Genomic DNA, 24,091 nt, shown 5'->3' with positions numbered 1-24,091 from the left:
GGCACAGGCTCTGTCACCCACGACCCTGGACTGCTGGAACATCTTGCATGTAATAAACTGCATTTTGGAAGAGCCGCCTGGAGTCCCACATCTCTCATTCAGGCTCTTACAGGTGACTCCAGCCTCGAAGGTGTATTTTAATACCACTATTGCAGTTGCACTAAATGATGCAAAAATAAAATTAATTGATACCCTTGCGAATGAAAAAAAATATTACTGGGATTTTAGAAGATAAAAACAATACAATGTGGAGAAAAGACGCTAATTCTTTATAAGATCATTGATTTTATGTGTTGTACTATACCTGATTGGGAATCTTCATAGGTTGAGCCACTCTCTTCACCTAAAGAACTTGCAGAATAGCTGTGTGAAGGTGATGGTGGTGTAATACATGGCTGTAGAACAACTTCTCCAGTGCTGAAGTCTTTATTATCTGTAAAGAAATATTCAAGTTGTAGCTGAGAAAACATATTTTACTGTCAGTGCTCTAACACATTACAAATATCTACTTCTATATTTTTCTAATTCATGCTTCAAGTAACAGTTCTTATTTGACTCATGAAAGTCTTGTTTTTGTCATTAGACAGGGGTCCAGAAAAAATTTCATGCATTTTTGAGTTTTTCCCCCACTAATTGTATATTTGAAAGGATGCATCTTCCTGCTTGCTGAAAAGCCCTACAATGCTAGTTCAAGAATTCTGTGTCATGAACAAAATGCTCTTAAGGACCTCTTGTTCACAGCTGTGCAATGAGTCTCTCATTATCAAGCTCTTTCAGGCTTGACAACACATATTTTACAAAAAAAACTCAGAAGTAAACTTTATCAATCCATCAGATCTGAAATAACAGATGTTCTGACATTCTCATGTTGGCCTAAGATAGGATTAAAGGACCCTCTGTTGTCAGTTCAAAACAAAAGAGGCACCAAGTGTAGTTTCCAGAGAGGCAAACACATCACTAAGAGAAGCAAGAACTCTCTATGATTATCTTTTAACTTTTGATTGCTGGCACTGTTATTTTTATCACCTGTAGAAAGTAAAACAAGAGCATAGTGTCAGAGTGGAGGCAAAGCCTTCCTGGATACCTTTCAAAGATGCTGTGTGGTATAGATATGGTTTGGTCACATTAAACAGCATTCCACACCAACACAGTCTATACAAAATCACATAAAAAGACTTAAGGAATTTAGCAGTAATGACTTGCTTCAAAACTGACACAAACTGATGTGTGAACAAATCAATAAGCAATCAATGAAGAACAGAAATATCCCAATACTAATGGGAGATCATTTATTATAAAACCATCATTACATTTTTGGCTTAAACCTCAATGGAAATCTACAAAGCATCTTTAAAAAACAAGCTTGCAAAAATGGTATATTGGTCACAAAAAATAAAGAAAATAAACAAAAATTTACACATTAATAAGTGACAATACCTTTTTCCCCTGCCTATCTTTATTTAATTGTGCTATTATCCCTGAGTGATGTGGTACCTGTACCTATCTTCATCAATTTGGGTTGAAAAGACCAAAACATGACCTGTCTCCTTGCTAATGCCTTTCCCAATTTCCAAAGTATCAATTCTCTTTTCTCTTAAATACTCTGAGTGACATGCTTACTTTAAGTTAATGCAGTCTTAGAATTCAGTCTTTGATGCTAAATCTACCTCAGATCTAAGGACTTACTTGCTTACCTGAAAAACCTCTCTGTTTCATCAAAATACATCAGATCACATATACAGCTATAAAAAACAATCATTTACCCCACATTGAACCTGCTTTAAGCAGGACTAGATGGCCCCAGGGATCCCTTCCAAGCTGAATTATACAATGATCCCAATCTTGCCATGAGCACAGCCACACACAGAGATCACAGATCACTGAGGCAGCAGAGGTGGGTTCAGCAGGGGGGACACAGGCAGAGATTTAGAGACAGAGGCAGACAGAGGGAGACATCATGCAGATAAAAATATTTCTGCTCCCTGACCACAGGTTTTTATTAGGCCTTAAAAGATAGCTGTGCCCTTCTCCCTTCAAGGACAGGAGGTAAAAAACCCTGAAAACTATTCCCAACAGGCAAATAATGATCGCATTTTAAAATAACATCATGTGGTTTATCTTTTGCTTTCTTGAAAACATATGATCACTGTCTATCAATACAATTCAAATTAACTTATTCTCTAATGTTTTGGCTGTTTTCTATATTCATATTTAAAACACTTCACAAAACATTCTGTAAGATTTCAGTGTGTTCAATATTTTTCAATAAATATGACCCAATCATTTATAGAACTTGTCCTCATTTTCACCAAGAAATCTGAAGCTATTAAATGGTTTTAAAAGTTTAATTGAAGTATTCCCCTGCAATAAATGAGGGAAAATGCTATCTTGAGAATCACGTTCCTGTTATCACCCTGAAAACACTGATAATAATAATGGACATAATATAATAGGTAGAGTTTTGACTGCTTACTGCTTCTCCAGATAATTTTTTTATCTTTGTGCATTGCCAAGTATGGGTATAATGTGAGAAGACAATTGTCTGCTGTTCCAGCAACTTGAAATGAGAACCTGTTGAAAACAAAACACATAAGTTACCATTTTCTTTTTACAAATGGTAATCAAGATATTTTTCAGCACAAGAACAAAAGACAGAGTGTAGGTATCAGAACTGCTGCTCCTTCTCTAGTGGTTGAACAGATTACACAGATGGGGCTGAACCCTTCAAAATGCTGGAGTTTGCTATAGTATTTCCACTTCTTAGTTTTACTATGAGCATGGGTGTATCATCAGTCTGAAAGAGTCAGCAGAGATTTAGTGAAATAAATTAACTCTGTATTTCTAAAAAGAAAAAGAAAAACTACTAAAATTACAACTGACGTTAATAAGTCTCCTAAAGATGCCTGCTAAGTTTCTAAATAATATGTCCTACAACTTTTGGCAAGGGAAGTTTTCTTGAAAAGCAACTTCTGTTTTGATGTAGCATTTATTCTATAAGACTTTACAGAAATGTCAAAATAAATATTTTTAAATAAATAGATTCAATTTAAAAACAATAAGATATTGACTGCAGTTGCTGGAATATAATAGAAATTCATGTCCATGCTCCGATGTTCACTGGAGTGTCTGTTCTACCTGCAGCAACTTAATTGATGTGCAGCAAGCCACCTTTTAACCCTCTTTTGTACTTCACCTCAGTCTCTCAGTGTGTAGTCAACAAGCAAATTATTGCCATCAATGCAATGCTGGGAGCCATCTGTATTTATGTTCTTAGCTCATTGCAACTGACAGGTAATTAAACTGAGCTTAGTCCTATGTTATTAAATATCTGGGTTTGCAGTCCTTATTTACTTATTAATAAACATTAATTTTAATTAATTATTTTGACTAAACTGTCAAAAGTAAAAAGAAAAATGTGTTTTAATTATTCAAACAGCATGCTGATATCCATCTTGCTTTAATACATTGAGAATTATGCATATTTTAAATATACTTTGCACAGAAGAAATGAATATATTTTCTATTTCCTTGAAACAACCAAAAAGAAATTTATATTTATTGCAAATTTAGATTAATATTAAAAGACATGACAAGACTTCCCAGATTAATTTATTTATAATATTACATAATTAGATTTACTGATTTTTTTTTTTTTGTGGAATAACATAATCAAGGAAAAAAGAAATGTTTTAAAAGTACCAGAAAGTAGTTTTGTTTCCTCCTTCCTATTTAACTTTCCAAACACAACATTCTTGGACATCGCTTTCAAGGCAAGTTTAATAACTAGAGAAAGGTCCCAACAAAATCCATAGCCAACTTTCTTACACGTAAATATTCCCATTGGGATTCCAATTTGATACCTAACAGCCATTTAAGTAAATAATCCAGCTCTGCAATGCTTTGGTTTGCTCCTGGGAAATGTTAATCCTACTGGAATCTGGCCGGGGCCAAGGCAAGTGGCTCTGGCCACTTGCACTGTGCAGAATAATATTTCTTGCAGCAAACATCATTCTTTCTGCTTTTATTCAGCAAATCATCTCAGCAGCAGAGCATCAGCAGGACAGATGGCTGTGAGAGGTACATCCACACCTACCTGTGTACACAAAATGTACAACTGTACATGCTCAAAACAAGTGTCAGGGCTTGTTCTGCCTTTAGCAAGCCATTGAAAGACACACAGGATCAATAAACGCAACGCAGAAAGGTTTGCAACTTCCAACTCATGACTTTACTGTGATAAATGGCACCTGTCAATACTCTGCAGGCACTCAGGTGAACTTCAGACAGCTGAGTGAGGGGCAGGAGGGGAAGGCAGCTGTACAGAGGTTAATGAGAGACAGCTCTCAAGTTACATGAAAGTAACTCAGATGTCTGCACACCCAGCTAACAGAAAACAATGAACATATTGAGGAGGGAGGATGGATCCTGCAAGTCAACAACTGATTCTGTAGCTGATATTGATCATAAGGGTTAAACTTCCATGACTGTGGCTGCAGTGTGCAGGAGGTGGTGGAGGTCAGGACTGAAGGATGGAGAAGGGACCGAAGAAGCTGTTGTGTGAGTGTTCAGCTGTGAGAAAAGAAGGCTCAAGGGGATCTTGTCTATGTGCACAATTATCTGATGGGAGGGAGTAAGGAAGAAGGAGACTCTTCTCAGTGATGCTTAGTGAGACCACAAAATCTAAGAGAGAGTACAAATTTAAATACAGGAAATTCTATCACATCATAAGAGACAAAAAACAAAACAAAACTATTAAAGTGGCTAAACACTGGAAAAGTCTGCCGAGAGAAGTCTGCCCAGAAGTCTCATTCCTGAAGATACTAAAAAAATTAACTGGGCAATAGAGTTGATTCTTTGAAGAGGGGCCAAGATGATTTCTGGAAGGTCTTTCCAACCTTAGGCATTCTCTGATAATAAATATTAACTCATTTATTGGCCACCTGTCCATGTATCATCAATAAGTACTTTATTACAGCATTTTCCCAGAGTGCTATTTGAAACAAAATTCAAGAATGAGTCTGTACCTGAAAATTTCATCTGAGAATCACATAACACCACTCCATTCACAAGGACACATGGCAGAAAAGTGAAGGTGCTAGGAGCTAACTATTTATCATATGCCTTTGAGGAACTGAGTGAGAGGACACTAGATAGAAAAGCATTCACTCTAGCATACAAATGCAGAAGAGAGATTACAAAGACACGTGCATTCTGTACATGTAAAAGCATCTTGTACCACTGACCTTTACTTATGGCATCATTAAAGAAATGATGTTACAAAATTAGGAGTCTTGTGCAACATATTTATTTTGTATTTGCAGCAGAGTTTAATTAAATATTAGAAAAGTCTTTACTATTCTGTTGGAATGAAAGGTTCTTGTATTGCTAGCAAATGTGAAGTCACTAATACATTAAATTATTCAGTGTATTTGGTTTTATATTGCTTACTAAAGCAAGTAAAAAATTTGTTATCTACATGAACCATCATTGCCACTGCTACTCCAGTGTTTATTTCCTAATGCATATTTCCAAAGAACACAGAACAGGAGAATGGCCATTAAATATATTGTGTTTACCAACATCTGAAACCTGCTGATCACCAAAAGTAAAGCTCCAACTGTGATGACAGAAAAATACCATTCAACACTGTAAAACAAAGCTTACATAGGAGTTATTTCACTTCTCTTAAAGAAACTCTGGGTTTTTTCCATTACTTTGTTTAATGTTTGTGTAAAGACAAAAGAACCCAAACCAAAATATATTTATCCATTTTAATGTGCTCTATAGCATTTCAGGTATTTCCTAAGTACAAACAAGTGATTTGTTTTGTATCAGTGTACACTAAATGCTCTAAGTATGTCACCATAGTTAAATAACACTTCTTCAGTAGTATTCATTAAGAGATGCAGAATATCACTAAATTTCTAATGAGAAAAAAAATCCACATCCATTAGCATCTAACTGACAAATTCTTGTAGCAACATCATTTGTGTAAACTTAAGAAAAATATTTAAGAGAAACTCAAACTGCCAGATAAGGAAACAAAACAAATTGCTTGCAGAAGTGATTACTGACAAAAGAAAACCTTGTCTAAGAGTGTGGCATTTTATAGACCTTTAAGAATAATGTTCTTTATTCACAATGTTAGATGCTGAGAAGTTGCAATTTAAATATAAATAAAGACCTGCCCTCCTCCCTCCCCTCAAAAATCTTAGAACAGATCCAGAGATGATGGAACTGGAAGGAAGAGGAAAAGATGACCCATGCCAGCTCTGCCATTATTCACAAATAAGCAGTTCCCCCACACTGAAGGGACCTTATCGTTCATAGCAGGAGCTCAGGCTTCCCCAGCAACCAACATAATACAACAATGAACAGTGGCTGACACATAATTTCATGCTATATGTAAGACTTATAGCTGGGAAAGCATCTGCATTTTTTTCCAGTAGCAGCAGTGACGTTGGCACTTAATTCCTGAATAAGAGATGCTTCAGCTGTCAGGGACCATCACAATGGCAGAAAGCCACAAGCACAGAAAAGAACAGAGTGATTAATGGGTTTGGACCATCCTTGTTTGCAAAAGCACTTCCAACTATCTGAGGTAAAATGCCAACATATTCTTAGGTCAGATGAATGCTGCAAAGCAGCATGCAAATATCAAGAACTCCAATGTTTCCTAGCTCTCTGCTTTCTCATGCAATGTGAATGATATTCAAAGAAATTGACAGCTCCTGTTCTCCCAGGCATGCCAGCAGAATACATGGATTTGACATTTGTCAGCAGTGCCTATTAAGGAGCTGGATGCTTTGGGCACACTTCCCAGGAGCAAAGGGAATGTTTTCCCCTGTGAGACACTGAGATCTGATGGACTATCAAAACAACTGCAACCAATCCATAATAGGGTTAGTGACTGTGTCTCAGCTCTATCATATTGTTATTAGAGGCTACATTCCCTGACATTCTCTTTTCCTAAAGTTTCAGCCATGACTAATGTGAATAAATTCAGAAATTTCATGAGTTTCCATGGCTTCTCAGTGGTAGAGGGAGAGGGAAGGGAGAACTGTAGACCATGGGAGGAAAAAACCTCAGCACACTTTGTGTCATCAATAACACACCAACCTATCTATACCACATGTGGGGATTTTAATATATTTTGCTGCCCAGAGCACCATTTTCTTTGATTGCCTGTTTACTACTTATTTTCAGAAATAATAATGTTATTTCAATCAAGATGGCAGAAAAAATTCTTTTATGCTAAACTCTTGATATAATCATCAAATTAAAATATATAATAACAATAATCAGAGAACAAATATATAAACATGCCATGTTCACAGAGGGGATTTTTTGCAAAATATTTGTCATAGCTAAATATCTCTCCCAATTATTAAATACTTGCTCAAGACAGTCTTAGATTTTATGTTAAGTTTTACTTCTGAATTCCTATCAGTCCTATGTAAGGAAGAGTCCTTTCTTCTGCTTTGGATTCAAAGGAGCAAAAAGAAAGCATAAAGATTTAAAGTAACATTAGAATTATGCATTTATGCATTTATTAGAAATTAATGCATTTTCGTATGTTCCATGTAATGGAATCTGTGCACACAGTAAATTATTGCATAAATGGCAACCATTTATCTCTTCCATTTTCTTTTACAGTTACATTTATTATTACTTTATTGTAAAAAATTATTGCCTGTCATCTTTCAAATGTTTTCTGTAAAGCAGCCAAATCCAACATTATCTATTCTCTAGCCAATGTTCACTCTGTTTTAACGCAAAAAAGTCATTCTTATTTAGGACTAAGTATGGCTTTGTGAATCAATCCTACTGACATGTTAGAATTTAGAAAAGCAAAATATTACAGAGCCTAAGTAAAGTCCATTGGGTTGGTATGGCCAGATTTTGCTAGTGGGAGGGGGCTACAGGGAAGCTCTGGAGGCTTCCTCCACCTCCATCAGAGCCAACAGCAGCTAGCCCCAAGACTGACAGGCCACTGATCAAGGCTGGGCCAAGTAGAAATGGTGGCAAGACCTCTGTGATAATGTACTTAATTTTTTTTTTTAAAGTTATGGCACAGATGTAATTGCAGGCAGAGAGGACGAGAGTGAGAATCAGTGAGGGGAGCAGCCCTGCAGACAGCAAGGTCAATGCAGAAAGAGGAGCAGGAGGCAGAGGTACCAGAGCTGGGATTCCCTGCAGCCCCTGGTGAGACCCTGGTGAGGCAGCTGTGCCCCTGCAGCCAGGGGGGCACAGGGGTGCAGAGATCACCTGCAGCCAGGAGGGCACAGGGGTGCAGAGATCACTGCAGCCAGGAGGGCACAGGGGTGCAGAGATCACTGCAGCCAGGGGGGCACAGGGGTGCAGAGATCACTGCAGCCAGGAGGGCACAGGGGTGCAGAGATCACTGCAGCCCAGGGGGGCACAGGGGTGCAGAGATCACTGCAGCCAGGGGGGCACAGGGGTGCAGAGATCACCTGCAGCCCAGGGGGGCACAGGGGTGCAGAGATCACTGCAGCCCAGGAGGGCACAGGGGTGCAGAGATCACCTGCAGCCCAGGAGGGCACAGGGGTACAGAGATCACTGCAGCCAGGGGAGCACAGGGGTGCAGAGATCACCTGCAGCCCAGGGGGGCACAGGGGTGCAGAGATCACTGCAGCCAGGAGGGCACAGGGGTGCAGAGATCACTGCAGCCAGGGGGGCACAGGGGTGCAGAGATCACTGCAGCCAGGAGGGCACAGGGGTGCAGAGATCACTGCAGCCAGGGGGGCACAGGGGTGCAGAGATCACTGCAGCCCAGGGAGGAGACCCAGAATGGGGCACGGGGATGCTGAGAGGAGGCTGTGAACCCATGGGAGGCCATGAAGAGAGGAGCCCACCCTGGAGCAGGTTTCCTGGCAGCACTTATGACTCCATGGGGGACCCAGGCTGTCCTTGAAGGACTGCACCCCATGGCAGAGGGACCCTCGCTGCAGCAGTCTGGGGAGTCTGCTGTCCATGGGATGGACTCACACTGGAGAAGTTCATGGAGAACTGTCTCCCATGGAAGGGAGCCCATGGTGGAGTGGGGGAAGGACTCCTCTCCCTAAGCAAAAGCAGAAACAATGTGAGATTAATTTGCCACAACCTCCATTCCATGTTTCCCTCCATTGCTGGGGAAGAGATAGAGCTAGGAGGGAGGGAGGGGTGAAGGGAAGGTGTTTTTAAAGTTTTATTTTAGTTCTCATTACCTTGCTTTGATTTTTTTAGTAATAAATTTAATTAGTATCTCTAATTTGAGTCTGTTTTGCCCATGAGGGTATTTGGTGAGTGATCTCTCTTCTTATCTCAACTCATGAACCTTTTATTATATTTTCCCTTCCCTTTCCAGCTGCAGAGGGGAGTGACAGAGAGGCTTTGGTGGGTACCCGGCATCCAGCCAGGGTCAACCCCTGTGGAGTGTTTTTCTCCTCAATACTCCTGCTTTGAAATATGCCTAGAACTAGTTCTCCTTAGAAGTTAAGGGTGTTTTTCTAAGTAGCTGCAGAATCAATATTTTACGAACCTCTGAAAGTCTTGAATTGCTTATTTTAATAAGAATATCCCAGAACACAGGAGTTGAAGTTCAAAAGTTTAGTTCAAATCATTTTGAAGTACATATTATCACTTTGAAAATGGAAATATAAAGGGAGAACACCTGACAAATTAATATATCTTCAGCAACTGATACTGTGAGATTTCACAGCCTATTTAACAGTCCAGGAACTTTTTCAACACCAGTTAGCTTTTACAGGTGTTATAAAAGGTTATAGGTTCCATTGTTTTATTATTAAAGATCAAGAAGACCCTGAAATCTTATCTTTTTAAAACACTCAAATTAACAAAGCAGTACAAATTCATTAGATACACAGTTTGAATCAAATTGTTCAAATGCTTAGATAATTAGTTGAATCAGGTTAGAAGTTTGAACACGTGGCACAGGGCTCCCATGGGGGCTGGCAGGAATGAGGGGAAGATATGCAGAGAACAAAAAATTCCAGCTACATATTATTACAGAGTGTCGTATCAAAGCACATAATAATACTAGCAGTGTTATCCAGACTTGGATTTATCATGGAATTATAATGGAGTTTATTAGAAGAAGAAGAAAACTGTCAGGATTACAGAATTGGGTGCTTACTAAGATTTTTCTAGGTGAAAAAAGAATTATTTTCAGTTACAATAAAAATAATTCCATCTGAAAGCCAATACGAATTATATTCCCACACTGACCAATGACACACACATAATTATTTTGTTTCTGATGCTGTGTTATTTCACCCAGTTTTGCTCAGATTTTATACCGCCTGCTCTTAAAGCCAGCCACAACTCAACTGCAGGTCAGAAAATCCCATATACATTAGCAAACTGCTGTTATGAGTTCTGTCCTTTAACAACTGCTTTAGTTCTACATTTTAAAACCTAGCAACAATTCTGAGATGATTTGACATTCTGGAACATGAATTTTTTCACCCTCATGAGCAGGAATGGCTGTTAAGGTTACTTAGATGACTTTTATTTGCTATCTTTTTTTTTAAAAACACATTCAGTTTGCCTTTAAATTGAGAGTCATATTCTTTATTTCCTTTTAATGGCAAATATAGAAAAAATTTTATTACACAGGAGGAATTTTTATCTCTCTATAACAAGGTTTGAGAAGCTGCTAGTGCATCATATAAAAAGTTATTAAAACTAAATATTGTGCCTTCTCAGAAGCTACATTTCAGACTTGAACATAAGTTTAATTATTCTTTTCTTGTAATTACAGCTAGCTTTAACACAGATTTATGAATCACACCCCACACAATGATTAAATCCTAGAATTAAATAAAATTAGTAACAAATCGATTCTTGGTTGACAATCTATACAGAAAAAATTGAAATATTAACCTAGAGAGCAGCAATAACTTAAAGATCCATAACACTTGCATCAAAATAATATAAAATTTAGTTTTATATTTATTAAAAAGCCCATTCTAAGCTGCAGGATGGAATTATTTATCCCTCAAAATAGTTGCTTTATGAAAATACTAAATACAGGAACGACTTTAATAGCAGCATTGCCCATCTTTCTTCCTCTTGCACTCACCCTCTCATCCCACCCTGACAGAGCTGAGCAAGAGATAAGTTACCAGTAGATATGGATGAGATCTGGAAACAACACCTTAAGATGGACACTTAGAAGGACTTTACCTAAGAGACCAAAGCGGAATTTTTTAGACATGAATGTAATTCAGTTGAAAAAAAGAAATAAATGTCTATCTTCCATTTTCATTTTTTTCAGAGGATTATTGTGGAAAACTGAAAGACAGAAACTTCCACAGACACTGAAGAGTTTGATCTGCAGCCTTGGAAGAAGCTTGGATTGATGTAAAAATAAAGTGCACACACATTAAGAAAAATCATAAACTCATGTTTCTATAGTTGTAAGTAAGAATATACCTTAAGTAAGTAAGAAACTGTATTGGGTAAGATGGTGAAGGGTTTATAATGTAGGGGTATAATTGTATAAAGTAAGCTAAGATTTTAAAAGTCATAATAGAAGCATATTTGTGAACACGTAATAGTAGCCCACTGGATAAAAGTATCTGCAGTGCAGCAGAATTAAGTAAAGGTGATAGGTTAGAAAAGAAAAATAAACTTTGTGGCAACTGTCCATTGGATTAGAAAGTTACATATTGTCTTGGAATGAAGCACTTGTGACTACTTTGAGCTATTATGGCCCACTGCTTGCTCCTATGAAATCTCACAGCCTCTGAGACTGATGTTTATCTGATCAATAAATCATTTTTAGCCCCACTGTGGTCCCATTCCTTCATTAAAAGCAGTGACAATAACAGATTCTTGCATTCCTTTACCCAACTCTTGTGAGTTCTGTCTCTTATATCCAACCTGGTCTGTCTGGAACCTTCCCCCAGGTGAACTGGAATTGCACACATTACCTGTTGTCTTCTTGATCAATGAAGAGCATTTCCCCTAAAAATGACATTGGCTTAGGTGATTTGAAGCTGATACGGCAGGTCAGTTCATTAGCTGTGCCATCTGATGAAAGAACAATATTTTGTCCCTCTGGAAACTCCACAGAAAAAGGGCAAGTCCTGGTACCATCTGCAAGTTCCAGCTCAGGAAGTCTAACTCTGATTTGTGATTGCCTGTGTTAAACATAAATAGTAGGTGTTTGTGGTCACAGGATTTCAGTAATAAAGTTAATTCATAGATTCTCACATTCGCAAAACTCTTTTACAGTTGAATACAGAATAACAACTTCAGTTCTCAAGTGCAAATCAAATGAAACTAATTAAAAAAATAAAATTCTTCCATCATTTAGATGCTAGTTTGTTTTCTTTGTATGTATCTGAACATTTTATGCTGACCCACAATATCTGAACATCCAAATGAAATTTCTACTAATTGTGCTACAAAAGGCATAAAGAGTTTTCTGAAACTCAAAACTTTCATTAGTGTTCATTAAACTGCACTATTGCACAATTAAGTTACAGCAATTTATAAAATAGAAATATTAAGGGTAAATTTGTGAAGATGCTGAAGATACTTCAGTAGGTAGTTATGTAGTTCCAGGTTTCAGCTCTGAAATAAGAACAGCCGTCAGTCCAGGCTCATGTGGAATCCCTTCAGTTCCAACCACTGAGCTACTGACAACAGACAAATCACTTGATAAATCAGCACAACTCAGACAAGACAAGACAATAATAATTGGAAGGTAATTAAATTAATTTACAACAAAAGGAAATTTTTGCTGTAATTATAGTATTGAAATGATACCTACACAAGCATAGCAAGCAAATATTACTATTCTTTACTAATTACAAACAGAAAAGCTAAATCTTAAAAACTTGAATAAAACTTGAATAGTTGCAATGATAAGTTGTACTACATTATATGGAGATTACCAAAAGCCTCTATTTTAAATTCAAGTACCAGGATGAAGAAAGTGATCCAAAGAAAAATAAAAAATATATTGATTTCTTATTGAAACAAGTGGCAGGATTAAAACATTTCTGCTGTCCTTTTCAATAAAACCTCACATGGAAAGAAGGAAAAAAAAAAAAACCCAAAAAAAACCACACCCCTCCAACTGTTCAATTAGCTAAACCTCAAACCAATGGAGTAGAAAAAATAAAATTACAGAAAGATTTTATGTTACCACAATGTGAAAAACATAAATAAGATTTAAAACCTTAGTATCTGGCTAAACACAACAAAAAATCCTGGTAAGTCTCTGCTGTGAATTTTTTGCTGTCCATAGTAATTTTCTATTTCTGATATAAACTCATAGAGTGAAGATATCAGAAGACAGACACTTCATGAAGCAGGTACATGTGAGGAAAAAACATGGCCTTGTTGAATATTCAACAATATTAATTACATTAATTTTCTCTTAAATATACAGTTTCTTTTTCTGAGCATAAAATCAATGCTAACATTCACAAACAAATATTAATTCACTTTTTCAGAAGTGAATGAATCAAAGAATTATTCAGGATTCCTGTAAAAAATATACTTTGAGATTTTTACCTTATAAAATCCCGTGGAATGATGGTGATTACTGCTTCAGTTTCCACATCTAGAGGAACTGGCATCAGCATTAAAAAGGGGGGATGAAAATCTATTTTTGGTGACCTCATAGTGCCAGACAATGTTAGTATGTATTGTGATGAATTATCATTTAGATGCAAGATTATTTCAGATGTGTATGTCCCAGGACAAGCTGTTGAAAAGGTTTGAAAACATATTTATAATACCATAAATACAGGAACGTAAAAGAGTTATAGTAAGAGGTTTAAGGTTGGAATTTTTGTTTGTTAAGAATTTTTTTTTATTTAGTACGGCTTTCTTTCTCAAAATGTAGTTTTAACATAACATAAATATTGTATGAGAAGAGTATTTATTAAGAGAGTTCAGAACACTTGCCTTTAGCATACCAGAAATTCATATTTTTTTAACTTGTCCGAATTTTTCTAACTTCAATAAATGAATTTATTGCATTAATATTCCATTATATAAAATACCAACACAACATCAGAATTTTAAGGATTGTGGTCATACTTTTAATTACACTAATTGACACAGTGAATGCTTATTTTATAAAGGAGTAACTATTGGAAGCATCTGACTGCCGAGACAAGGAAAGGTCGATACCTTTAAAGTGTAATTAAATTACACTTAAAAGTGTAAGAGTGCAATTACAACACTTCAAAGATGCCTCCAAAACCTATAGAGTGGCCAAGCAGCCTCACACAAGCCAGCAGGAGATTCTACCCTCCACTCAGAGCATCTTCCATTTCACAGAATCATTTAGCTTGGAGAAAATCTTTAGAATCATCATGTCCAACTGCAACCCTAATATTGCCAAGTCCACCAAAAGAAAAAGGGAAGGGACGGCCAAATATTCTTCTCCAAGTGCTCTCTACACACGCATGCTCTCTATGCCCAACACAGCTGGGCAGGACAACAGCAGGGATAAGGATTTCCTTGTGTTCTGCCCCTTCTCGGGCATCTTGCTCCCTGCTGCAAGGCAGTTCTCTCTAGGATGGAAAAACAGGGTTTTTTCACTGATACAGAGAACAAAGTGCTTCCTTCCACAGCTGCTAAACTATGAAAGTGACATTCTAAACCATGCAGTGCCATTTACCCAACCCCCAGTCCTTCTCACCTACTGAAGAGCTAGCAAAATCAGCAATTTTGAGGGAAAGCTAATGAAAAAGTCCTGGATTCAGAAATAAATCTGCAATGATGTGTTGCAAAACAATCCAAAAAGTTTCATTGAATCTTTGAGAAAAAACACCTTTTCCTTTGATTCTCCTTGATTAGATCAGTATGGAAATATCCTCACCCAATAATTAAGATAGCAGAAAAAAATACGTAATTTATGTGTTTTCACGAACACATATATGTCAGGGAACAAAATGGGTCTTCTGAGATTATCTCAGATCATTACTTCCACAGCCTGAGAAAGAGCCGTCACTGTTTACATACAAAAAGAAGAAAATCTAGTGCCTTCAAAGTACTCTGCCTTTTTTCCTCCCTGTAAAAGCTAATTTCCTAAAGGAGGTGACAACAGAAGAGCATCATGGATGCTGTTATGTCACCAGAATATGACCTGTAGATCCCTTCATTTCAAACCAGCAAACATGAAAATGCAAACTGAAAACCAGCTCTAAGGGGAATTTGCTGCCCTGTTTGCAACATCTGACTAATTCTGTGTTAAATGTAAATCAGCTTTAGGAGACAATACTGCTGAGAAGGCTAAAAAGATTCTGCCTCCAGGTTTTGATACAGCAGGAACACATCCTCCTCTGGCACTTTGCTCTTTCATGAAGGAAAGGTGAAAAAGCATCAGAAAAAAAAAGTCATGGAGATGGATGAAGAGCCAAACAGGGTATTTCTTACAAGCTTGTAAGAAAGGATGTTCTATACAAGCTCCTCCTATGTATCAGCCCATCCTACAGATGGGCTGTAACTAAACTATATTTCTGGTGTCCTCTCTTCATCCATGTGTATGACAAGGTGAAGTGAAAGGACATAACCAATAAATACCATAGAGATGGAACACAATGAAGGAAGAAAAGTACAGGAGCATATGTCAGCTCCAAAGAATGTGCATTTTTCACTAACTCACGTTTTAAAATATTTGTATTATCCATAGTTTCAAAGTTAGGCAATAGTAATGTCAAACTTTTCTCATACAAATTTTCCACCTACACTTTCCATGCCAGAGAATCCCCAGCTCACCCAAAGAGCAGAACAGACAGTGCCTATCCTGCATCACTGGTCATTCTGTGTGTGGATCCACACATTTACTAACACCAAAATTCAGCACAGTATGTAAACCAATAAATTATTGCTTATGTCACAAACACCAGGACAATGCAATACCATGATCATTTTGAACAGACACAAAGGCAAAACCACATTAATTCTGTCATTCATTAAGACTTGTTCATTGGTTTGGAACACCTAGGACCAGTGATTTCAGGATATTTCACATTAAATAAATTACTTAGAAATTAATGACAATTATGTCCAGAAATGACAGCTGAAGTCAAGAATTTATTCTACTCCTCACACATTTCATGACTGCTGTCAAAGCCTGGGCTGCTGTTACCACTCCGATATACCACCATTAATTTCTAGTCCAGCAGATGTGAACATTTTCCTTAGGGATATTTGATGGTACTTAAAAATTTGTCAATCTAAATCTGCCAAGGACTAACAAAATCTGTAGAATTATATGGGAAATATTTTCTCTTCTCCAGGAATATCAACTCTATATTTTCAGAGTTTATGAGAAGAAAGGAAAAACACCCTCTGCTCTTCTCACCCTCTTAAGTGTCTATTATATGGTTATAGAGTTCCTACATTTGTCTCCCAAAAGCACATTTGTAGTTTAGTTGCCTTTTACCTTATGATAATTCAGGTGTTACTGCATCTATACCCCTTCAGAATTAATAGCTAGCACTGAGCAATTTGCATACAGTGAAATGCAGACTTCAAAGCAGAAAAGGCACAGACAGCTAGAACTTACATGTATTTAAAAAAAAAATTAAAAAGAGAAAGAAAATAAAAATAAAAACTTAAAAGTAAACTAATAGTTTCTTCACAGAATTTGTTAAATGTCACAGCTATTGAATAGCTTGCTGTTGCAGAAAAAAAAAAATGAATCACACAATCAAAGTATCTAAGTTGTCATCTGTGCCCATTACACAATCATCACAGCTTCCAGCGTCTCTGAACTCCCAGTAAGGGAGCCCAAGAGCACAAATTCCTTGTAACTTCCTTTGCTGCAGATAAGTTTTTTCAAATCAAAGTTAGATATTGTGAAATTTTTTTTAAAATATTAACACATTATACTATAAAACAGCAGAAGAGGATCACAGTAATGTGTTCAATTCTTGAAAATCTCTATTTTTAGAGTACTTTTTTAACAGTTAGCATGATTTTACCACCAACATAAACTCTTCCATTTCATTAAACACTGCAGTTTATTATAGCATTTTGTACTCTATCATAACTGCTGCAGTATATTTAAATAAATTATCCTAGTGCACACTCAAAGTTCATTTTACAGTCTGTTCATCCCCCCACATACTACAACTTTATAGCACAAGCCTATGAAAGTGACTAGTGCCCGATGTTCATTAACAAAACTCCTGTGTGGGTTTTGATGTATTTAATGCTGTCTTACAAGAGAGAGTAATGATATGCACTGAAGGTACAGCATAAATAGGATATAAATCATGAGAAAATACTTAGAACATTGAATTAAGGGTAATTGATCTTTACAGTTATTTACGATTTTCTGTAAACAAAAGATATGGGAACACAGCAAAAATACAGATAACTTCAAATTACAGTCATTTATCAGTCATATTTATATATATATATATATATATACATCTGCATTTACACATACAATTTATCCTGTAATTCAAAATATTGGCTTTTATTTTTATGGTGTTCTCTGCTTCACAGTATGCAACAAGCAACTCCAAGCAACATGTGCAATTAAACACTGCTCTTGCATATTCACAACATTTACAGAACCATACTTAATGCAGTCTTCTCAATTTATCATAGAGTCATGTCAAGAGTCCTATATCTCTATTTTCCTTTATTTATATTAAATTGTTTGCAGTGCTTAATTGAGGTTAGAGATTTCAGTGCTATGATGAAGAATAACAGCAACATCTTTCTTTAGGACAGGGATGCTCATCTGCTGACTCAGCATCAGATCCAACTGACACAAAAACTTTTCTTCCCCTTGACAATGCTGCAGCCCCAAAAGTACTGCACTGAAATTCTCAAAAGGGTGGGGTTCTGTGGGCATCAGTTGCATTTGCTGGTGGGATTTATCAGCTCAAGTACAGTGTTACACCCTATGAATCTTCTATATCACTGTCTACACTAAACACCTAGCTGGGAAGAAAGTAGAATCTTAATTTTCCTATTCTTCTATTCCTTTTCTGGACTTATATGGTTGATGATCATCTTCCCTTATTCTTCCAAGTTTTGTTAGAAATCTATTTTACATATTTTTTTCTTAGGGACTGGTTGCCTGACCAGTCTACCCCAAAAATACCAGAGACAAGTGATTTTAAATCTTATTGAAGCAGGAAATTTCTATTCTTATCTAAATTATGTCTATTTAGAGTAAATTTTAAAAGCATTCCAAGTACCTTGGAAAGCTTTACTACCTAAGTCAGACAACTTAAATGCATCTGAAGTAGCAGATACACCTACCCCAGTCCTTGATGCTTTATGTGTGAAAAACCTGATGCTTTCTATGCACAAAGCAGACTTTACTTTTCAAATAATGCAATTTCAAAGACAGTGATTCCACACTTTTTGTTAGGTCTGCAGCTGTCATGTTTTCTCAGAATAAAAAATGCCCTTTAGTTGAACAAAATAAGTACTGGTATTGATTCATCATAAAATCCCATTTAAAAATCCCTATGCAAATAGCCAATCTATAGAAGAATTCGTAAAATTACTTACGAGGCCAGAAGTACACAGTAATATTAACTTCTTCCTTTTCATTAATATGTCCATGGTTCTGACTAAATCTGAAAATACCATCTTCTATATTTTTGTCTGCATCATCAAAATTCAATTTCCATGTTACACCATATTTTGAGAGACACTTCAGGACAAGGTGCTGTAAATGTTTTCAGAAAAGGAATGATGTTGAAAGAGGGAAAGCAGCAAACACTGTGATACTTTTCACATTGCTTCTTCCTAAGCATTCTTTGTGCAAACACACCAGAGGAAAAGCAAGAAGAACTCAGTTTATTATATCTGTGGGGTGCAAAGATGAGTATGCCTATCTGCACAGACTAGATGCTTTCCAGTCATTCACCACATTCACAAAGAGAATACTTTCTTTCCAGAACGGAAAAACCTCATTTAAGCAAGGTAAATAGATCAAAGCATCACAGTGGGAGTGCTTAGACAAACGGAATGAGGACCTATTCCTGATAAAAATGAAGAACAGTAAGTACTAAACACATGGCTCACATCTAGACTTACAGGTGGAGATGCTGAAAATGGAAGAAGTTCACAATAGATTTTCAAAACCTATTCTTTCAATTCAGTAAAATGACAATTGAAACAAAAAAAAAAAAATTAAATTCCTTTAGCTCAGAGTTACTCTCTCAGCTTTTGAAACATGCTTAGCTAGGAAAATACCGTGACTTAGTATTATCATTGTTTATTGAATGCACTTGAAAAAGCATTTCAAGTATTTTCATCATTGTCAAAAATATTTTTTCTAATTTCTTACCAAAGCCTTCAGGGATTAAAGACAATTAATTATGTTGTGGTATGTTCTGCATTCATACAAATTACCTGTGTTGCAAATACTAAATTTAGTGCCTTTTTTCCCCCTATTAAGCTGTAAGTCATGGCAAGAAATTCTTGGGAGAGCGTCAGTTGGCACAGTCACTACCATACAAGGCACGGGGATAGCAGTTTCACTGTTTGGCCCATCATGGCTCAAATCATTTGCATCCTGGCACCATCACTGTCTCATTTACTGGTATAGGCAGATGCAGAAAATATTCAGAATTATACTATTCATATCTATTTCTTACACAATTCACGGTCAATTTCTCATAGTGCCCACATATTCTTATTTTCAGAGTTAGTACAAGCCCAGTTTTAAATTTTGGATAAAATTTATAGTGATTAAAAGACAAACATGAAATCAAAAACTGAACAAAATGACAATGAATGTCATTACCTGAGAATTCATACTCATATCATCAGTAGTGGAATGTATGTAACTTGAATGTTGTTCAAATTTAAATTCCATTGAGGAGAACTCCACAAGTGGTAGAAGCCCTATTGGAAAAAAACAATTTAAAATGTTTATACAGCATCATTTGTCAAATATTTTCTCAAAGTACCTTCGTAAATTCATTGTTTCTGTACATGTTTAGGGAAGATGTTTCTCCCCTTCTTGATGCTCCCATACTATATACATGATTACTGTAATCTAACTTGGTCTTACTATGACTCCTTAGTCACATTAAAATTATTTCCATTTTATATTTTATCTATAAACAGGGTTATAACACCTCTCCTTCATATCACAAGAGTCACATGATCTTCCTTCTGCAGATGAATGCACTTACATTTCTGATAGTAACCATTAGACAAGACTTGAAATATTTTATATAGAACAGCATTTCTCCTAATTTCATAGAGCTTGAACTAAAAATCATCACAACATATGAATTTTTAAAGTGGGAGTTAAGAAAAACAGAGGTGTGTGTTCCCACAGCCTCATCTTACTTCTTGGAAACAGAACTGGAAATAAACCTAACAAGCACACAGAATCCTTTTATTAAAATCTGAACATCAGCTCCATTCCCAGTGTTGATCAATTCTCTTCTTTCTCTGAAAAACCCAAAGAATTTCCTAATCACATATATTACATTATGTAAACAACAATATCATCTGTATTTATCTAAATCATAGGCACATAAGCTCTATAAAGTAATATTATTTCAAAGTAGGAAAGGATCTGCTGGAACCCTTTCACCAGCACACAACTGTGTCACTCACAAAGTCCTCAGCTCTCTCACAGACTTCCTGTACCAGGAGAACACATCACAACTGAAACTGTCAGGGAAAGGAGATTATCTACCCAACCAAAAAAAATGTGACTTGAATTATTGAAATGTATGTCAGCTCCCATGAGGCCATTACATTGATAGTACAAACTTCTCCTTTGTACCAGTTTAGATTAGAGTTGTGCCTTTTCCAGTTGGGTTTCCTATCCCAATTTATTTGAGATTTTTCTCTTTCAGTTCTTTCTTACATACATATAAACACTTCAGCAGGGAAAATTCTTATAAATATTTAAGTAAAAGATCTCTTTTCCTTCACAAATGCTGAAACAGTTTACAAACTTTGTCTTTAAAAAAAATAAATCAGAAAACTGATTCCTGATGGATTGAAAACATATGGACTACACTGAAGTTAAAAGACAAGGCTGACTATCCCAAGATCAGGGTGATTCTCTTCTCAGGGTGAACAACCCTGTGCATAAACCACAACTATAAGATACTGATTTAGGTGCCAACCACACTGTCCCATGTAGTCTGAATCCCAGTCAACCACTACAACTATCCCAGGAAAATAAAAATTGCAAAAGCAGAAAACTTATGTGCCATAAAGCATCCAGCAATGAGAATTAGGCATATTTGCCAAATCAAAGCTTAGAACTTGCAAGATACTTTTTACTCAATTTTAGTTTTTAACGTGTTAATTTGAAATTATTTAATAAGAGTTGTCAGAAAGTAATCAAATCATCAATTTCTTCTTTCAACAGTAAAAATAATCTGGCTATTTGCCTGCACCCATATGATTATCTCAAATACTGAGTGGTCAAGAAACTTATTTAGACTTCTCTGCCTCCTCCCAGACCATTAAGATACCCAGTAAGAATTTAATTTCAATACTCAAATTTTAATAGAAGCCACACTTCATTTTTTCAACAATTTCTTAGACTTGAAAATATTATATATTCACTTTTCTATTATATTATTGGCTGATACATGTACTTTGAAGAAAGTCTACATAGCAGAAATATACATTTGTGATAAAATTTGGATAAGATTGTCAATTATCCATGAGATTTAGTGATTGCATGTATTTCACAAAGAAAGGCAAAAGGAAATAAACATTTTATTTTCTCTTCACATTACTTAAATCACTTCCGCACTATAAATTTGTGACTTGGATTCATATTTTCACTTAGTCATCTGTTTCCTAATAATCTCCTATACGTATGTACATTTACCTTTATTCTATATGTTCTCAAATTACATGTATTTTAGAAACATTTAATATTAATTTACTTTTATGACAAGATCTAATAAAAGTCTCTCAGGTTTCTTTGATATTTTAAAAGATCTTAAAAGACTTGAGAAAAATAAAGGGAAAAAGTCAAATATAGACAAATCCTAATAAACTGGAGTTGCTTTTACCGCACTTTACATATTTAATTGGCCAAGCCTTCTTCAGTGTTCCCAAGAGATTTTAACATTACACAAACATCATTCTAGGAAGACACTCTGTACTTCAATCCCATGTCAAATAAAAAGTGGTTATAAATTAAAAACTGAGATTAGGAAAGCCAGTGTATTCAAATATTCACAATTTATAGATCTACATGACAGTGAGAATAAGACAGGAGACTAAAGAGAACCACAAATTCTTTCTAAGAAAAGCAGACAAGAGTTATATAAGATATCAATTTCTTTGGTGCAGGCTAATGGCCTGTAACTTTGGCTATTAACAACCTCTGACAAGCCAGATGGGATGAGGGCCATTCAGAGGCATTTTAAAGGAGTTTTAAATACAGCTAGAGATCCTAGGTTTGACAGGAGAATTCTACAAAAGAGTATGACTGACATTCTACTTTTCTACACTTTTCAGAGGAACTGCTGTAATTACTGGGACTTGCATGATGTAGTAGTCTAGAAATACTAATAAATGGATAGACACAAAAAAGAGTTTTGGTAAACTATTTTTCTATAAGGCAAATACAAAAAAAAAAAATTCTCCATATCATGAGTAGGTACAGAAAGTTCTGCTTCAAGCATATTTAAAAACCACGAATCAAAACTTGAAAATTTTGCAAGTTTTCAAGAAATGCACAAATTGCACAAATTTCACAAATTCCAATAAAGCAAAGCAAAAATATCACTCCAAATCTATGTATCCAGCAGGTGTTTAAAGGTCTGGCTCACCCACCAATAGCTCTGACTTTACATTTGGGCAGAGCTGGGATCTCAGGGGGTGGCGGGAGCAGGGGGCCACCACGCTTCAGAGTCGTGGTAGGAACTGGAGCTGTAGAACTGACCCGAGGAACAGCAATTGGGAGAATGAAGTCATATACTGCCACCTAAAGGGAAAGAAAATATTGTGGTCATTTTCCCAAAAAAATCATAGCTACCTCCTGAACCATCTGAACAGACGTTGCTGTTTTGGCAGAATTATTGCAATTTTGGATAACAGGATTTTCATTTATTGGAACTCAGAATCAGTTCTCTAAGTAAGCATTGGGGGTATTTTTTCCCCCATTAAGGAAAAGCTCTGTGACCAAAAGTATCAGGATTATCAGCAGAGCTACAGACAAGGCTTCTGGTAAGTCACAGTGTCATATTCCACTCCTGCCACCCTCATGAATGAAAAACTGCTGGAGCCATGGCCCAAATGCAGAAGCTCATGTGAGCAAAGTGGAGGGAAAACAAAGCAACATCAGTTTTGGAAGCCTTTCTCAAAGGCTGAAGAGCAAAGGTCAACCATTACAGTACACTCAGCACAAACAGAATAGGCTCTGAGATCAAAGGTGAAACATGAGCTAAAATTGAGAAACCTTGGGGAAAAAATAACTCTTAAAACCTTTGTGATGAAATGCCACTGAATTCTAGGAGTCTAAATTCCAGTGATTTTGATCCTCATTTTATCTATGCTATCACATTCCCTAGTGGGGTTTCAAACTTAAAAAATTGTGTGTTTTGTACAGAATCTTCTTTTTTGACAGACTGTGCATCAGAAAGGCCAAATTTATTTCAAAAAGCACTTTCAAGGAGATCTTGCCTCTTGCTCTGTCTTTCCAAGGACCAACACACTAAGGCAGTATGTTCTCCAGGCAAAAGGTATGGATAACCTTAATAAAGGTAATGGAAAAAAAACCAAACCAAATCTTCTGCACTAAAACCACTGTTAGAGTCCTTCAAATCCTGTTTTCACTTTGAAGGCCACAGAAATCTTAAAAAGGAATTAAACCTATAAAATCTTCATGCTGCTTAGAAAAAGCAGAAAAACCAGCTATATAAAGATGTTATGAATCGTTTAAAAGCTTTCAAAACCTGCAGAAAATAGTGCATCATTCTTCACTTTCATATCTGTGGTATCAAGGAAAATATATAAATGACGGGAAACAAAACCAGAAGTGTCCTAAGCCAAGGCATGAGGCACAAATCCATCTCTAACACCTACTGAGAAGCAAGCACACGGCACTGGGAGTGTGTGGTGTTCCAGC

General features: G+C 36.3%; 1 protein-coding gene across 7 annotated transcripts in view; it reads right to left on the bottom strand.

Annotated features, from left to right (window-relative positions):
- The window catches only part of CFAP47 (cilia and flagella associated protein 47), a 260,862-nt gene that overhangs the window by 203,785 nt on the left and 32,986 nt on the right, over positions 1–24,091 (bottom strand). For all 7 annotated transcript variants that reach the window (XR_010355419.1, XM_064407367.1, XM_064407368.1 and 4 more), the window contains exons 22-28: positions 22,798–22,948; positions 19,775–19,875; positions 18,532–18,691; positions 13,552–13,744; positions 11,958–12,167; positions 2,474–2,571; positions 305–433 (exon numbers count right to left, since the gene is read on the bottom strand). Coding sequence is in view for 6 of the 7 variants with exons in the window: in XM_064407367.1 (XP_064263437.1) it covers positions 305–433; positions 2,474–2,571; positions 11,958–12,167; positions 13,552–13,744; positions 18,532–18,691; positions 19,775–19,875; positions 22,798–22,948 (1,042 nt within the window). In the remaining variant the exon portion in view is untranslated. The remainder of the gene's footprint in view (positions 1–304; positions 434–2,473; positions 2,572–11,957; positions 12,168–13,551; positions 13,745–18,531; positions 18,692–19,774; positions 19,876–22,797; positions 22,949–24,091) is intronic.

This window comes from Passer domesticus, chromosome 2 (genome assembly GCF_036417665.1).
Source record: "Passer domesticus isolate bPasDom1 chromosome 2, bPasDom1.hap1, whole genome shotgun sequence".
Taxonomy (NCBI): domain Eukaryota; kingdom Metazoa; phylum Chordata; class Aves; order Passeriformes; family Passeridae; genus Passer; species Passer domesticus.
The sequence above is the reverse complement of the archived record's forward strand: the minus strand, read 5'-3'. Positions and strand labels throughout refer to the sequence as shown.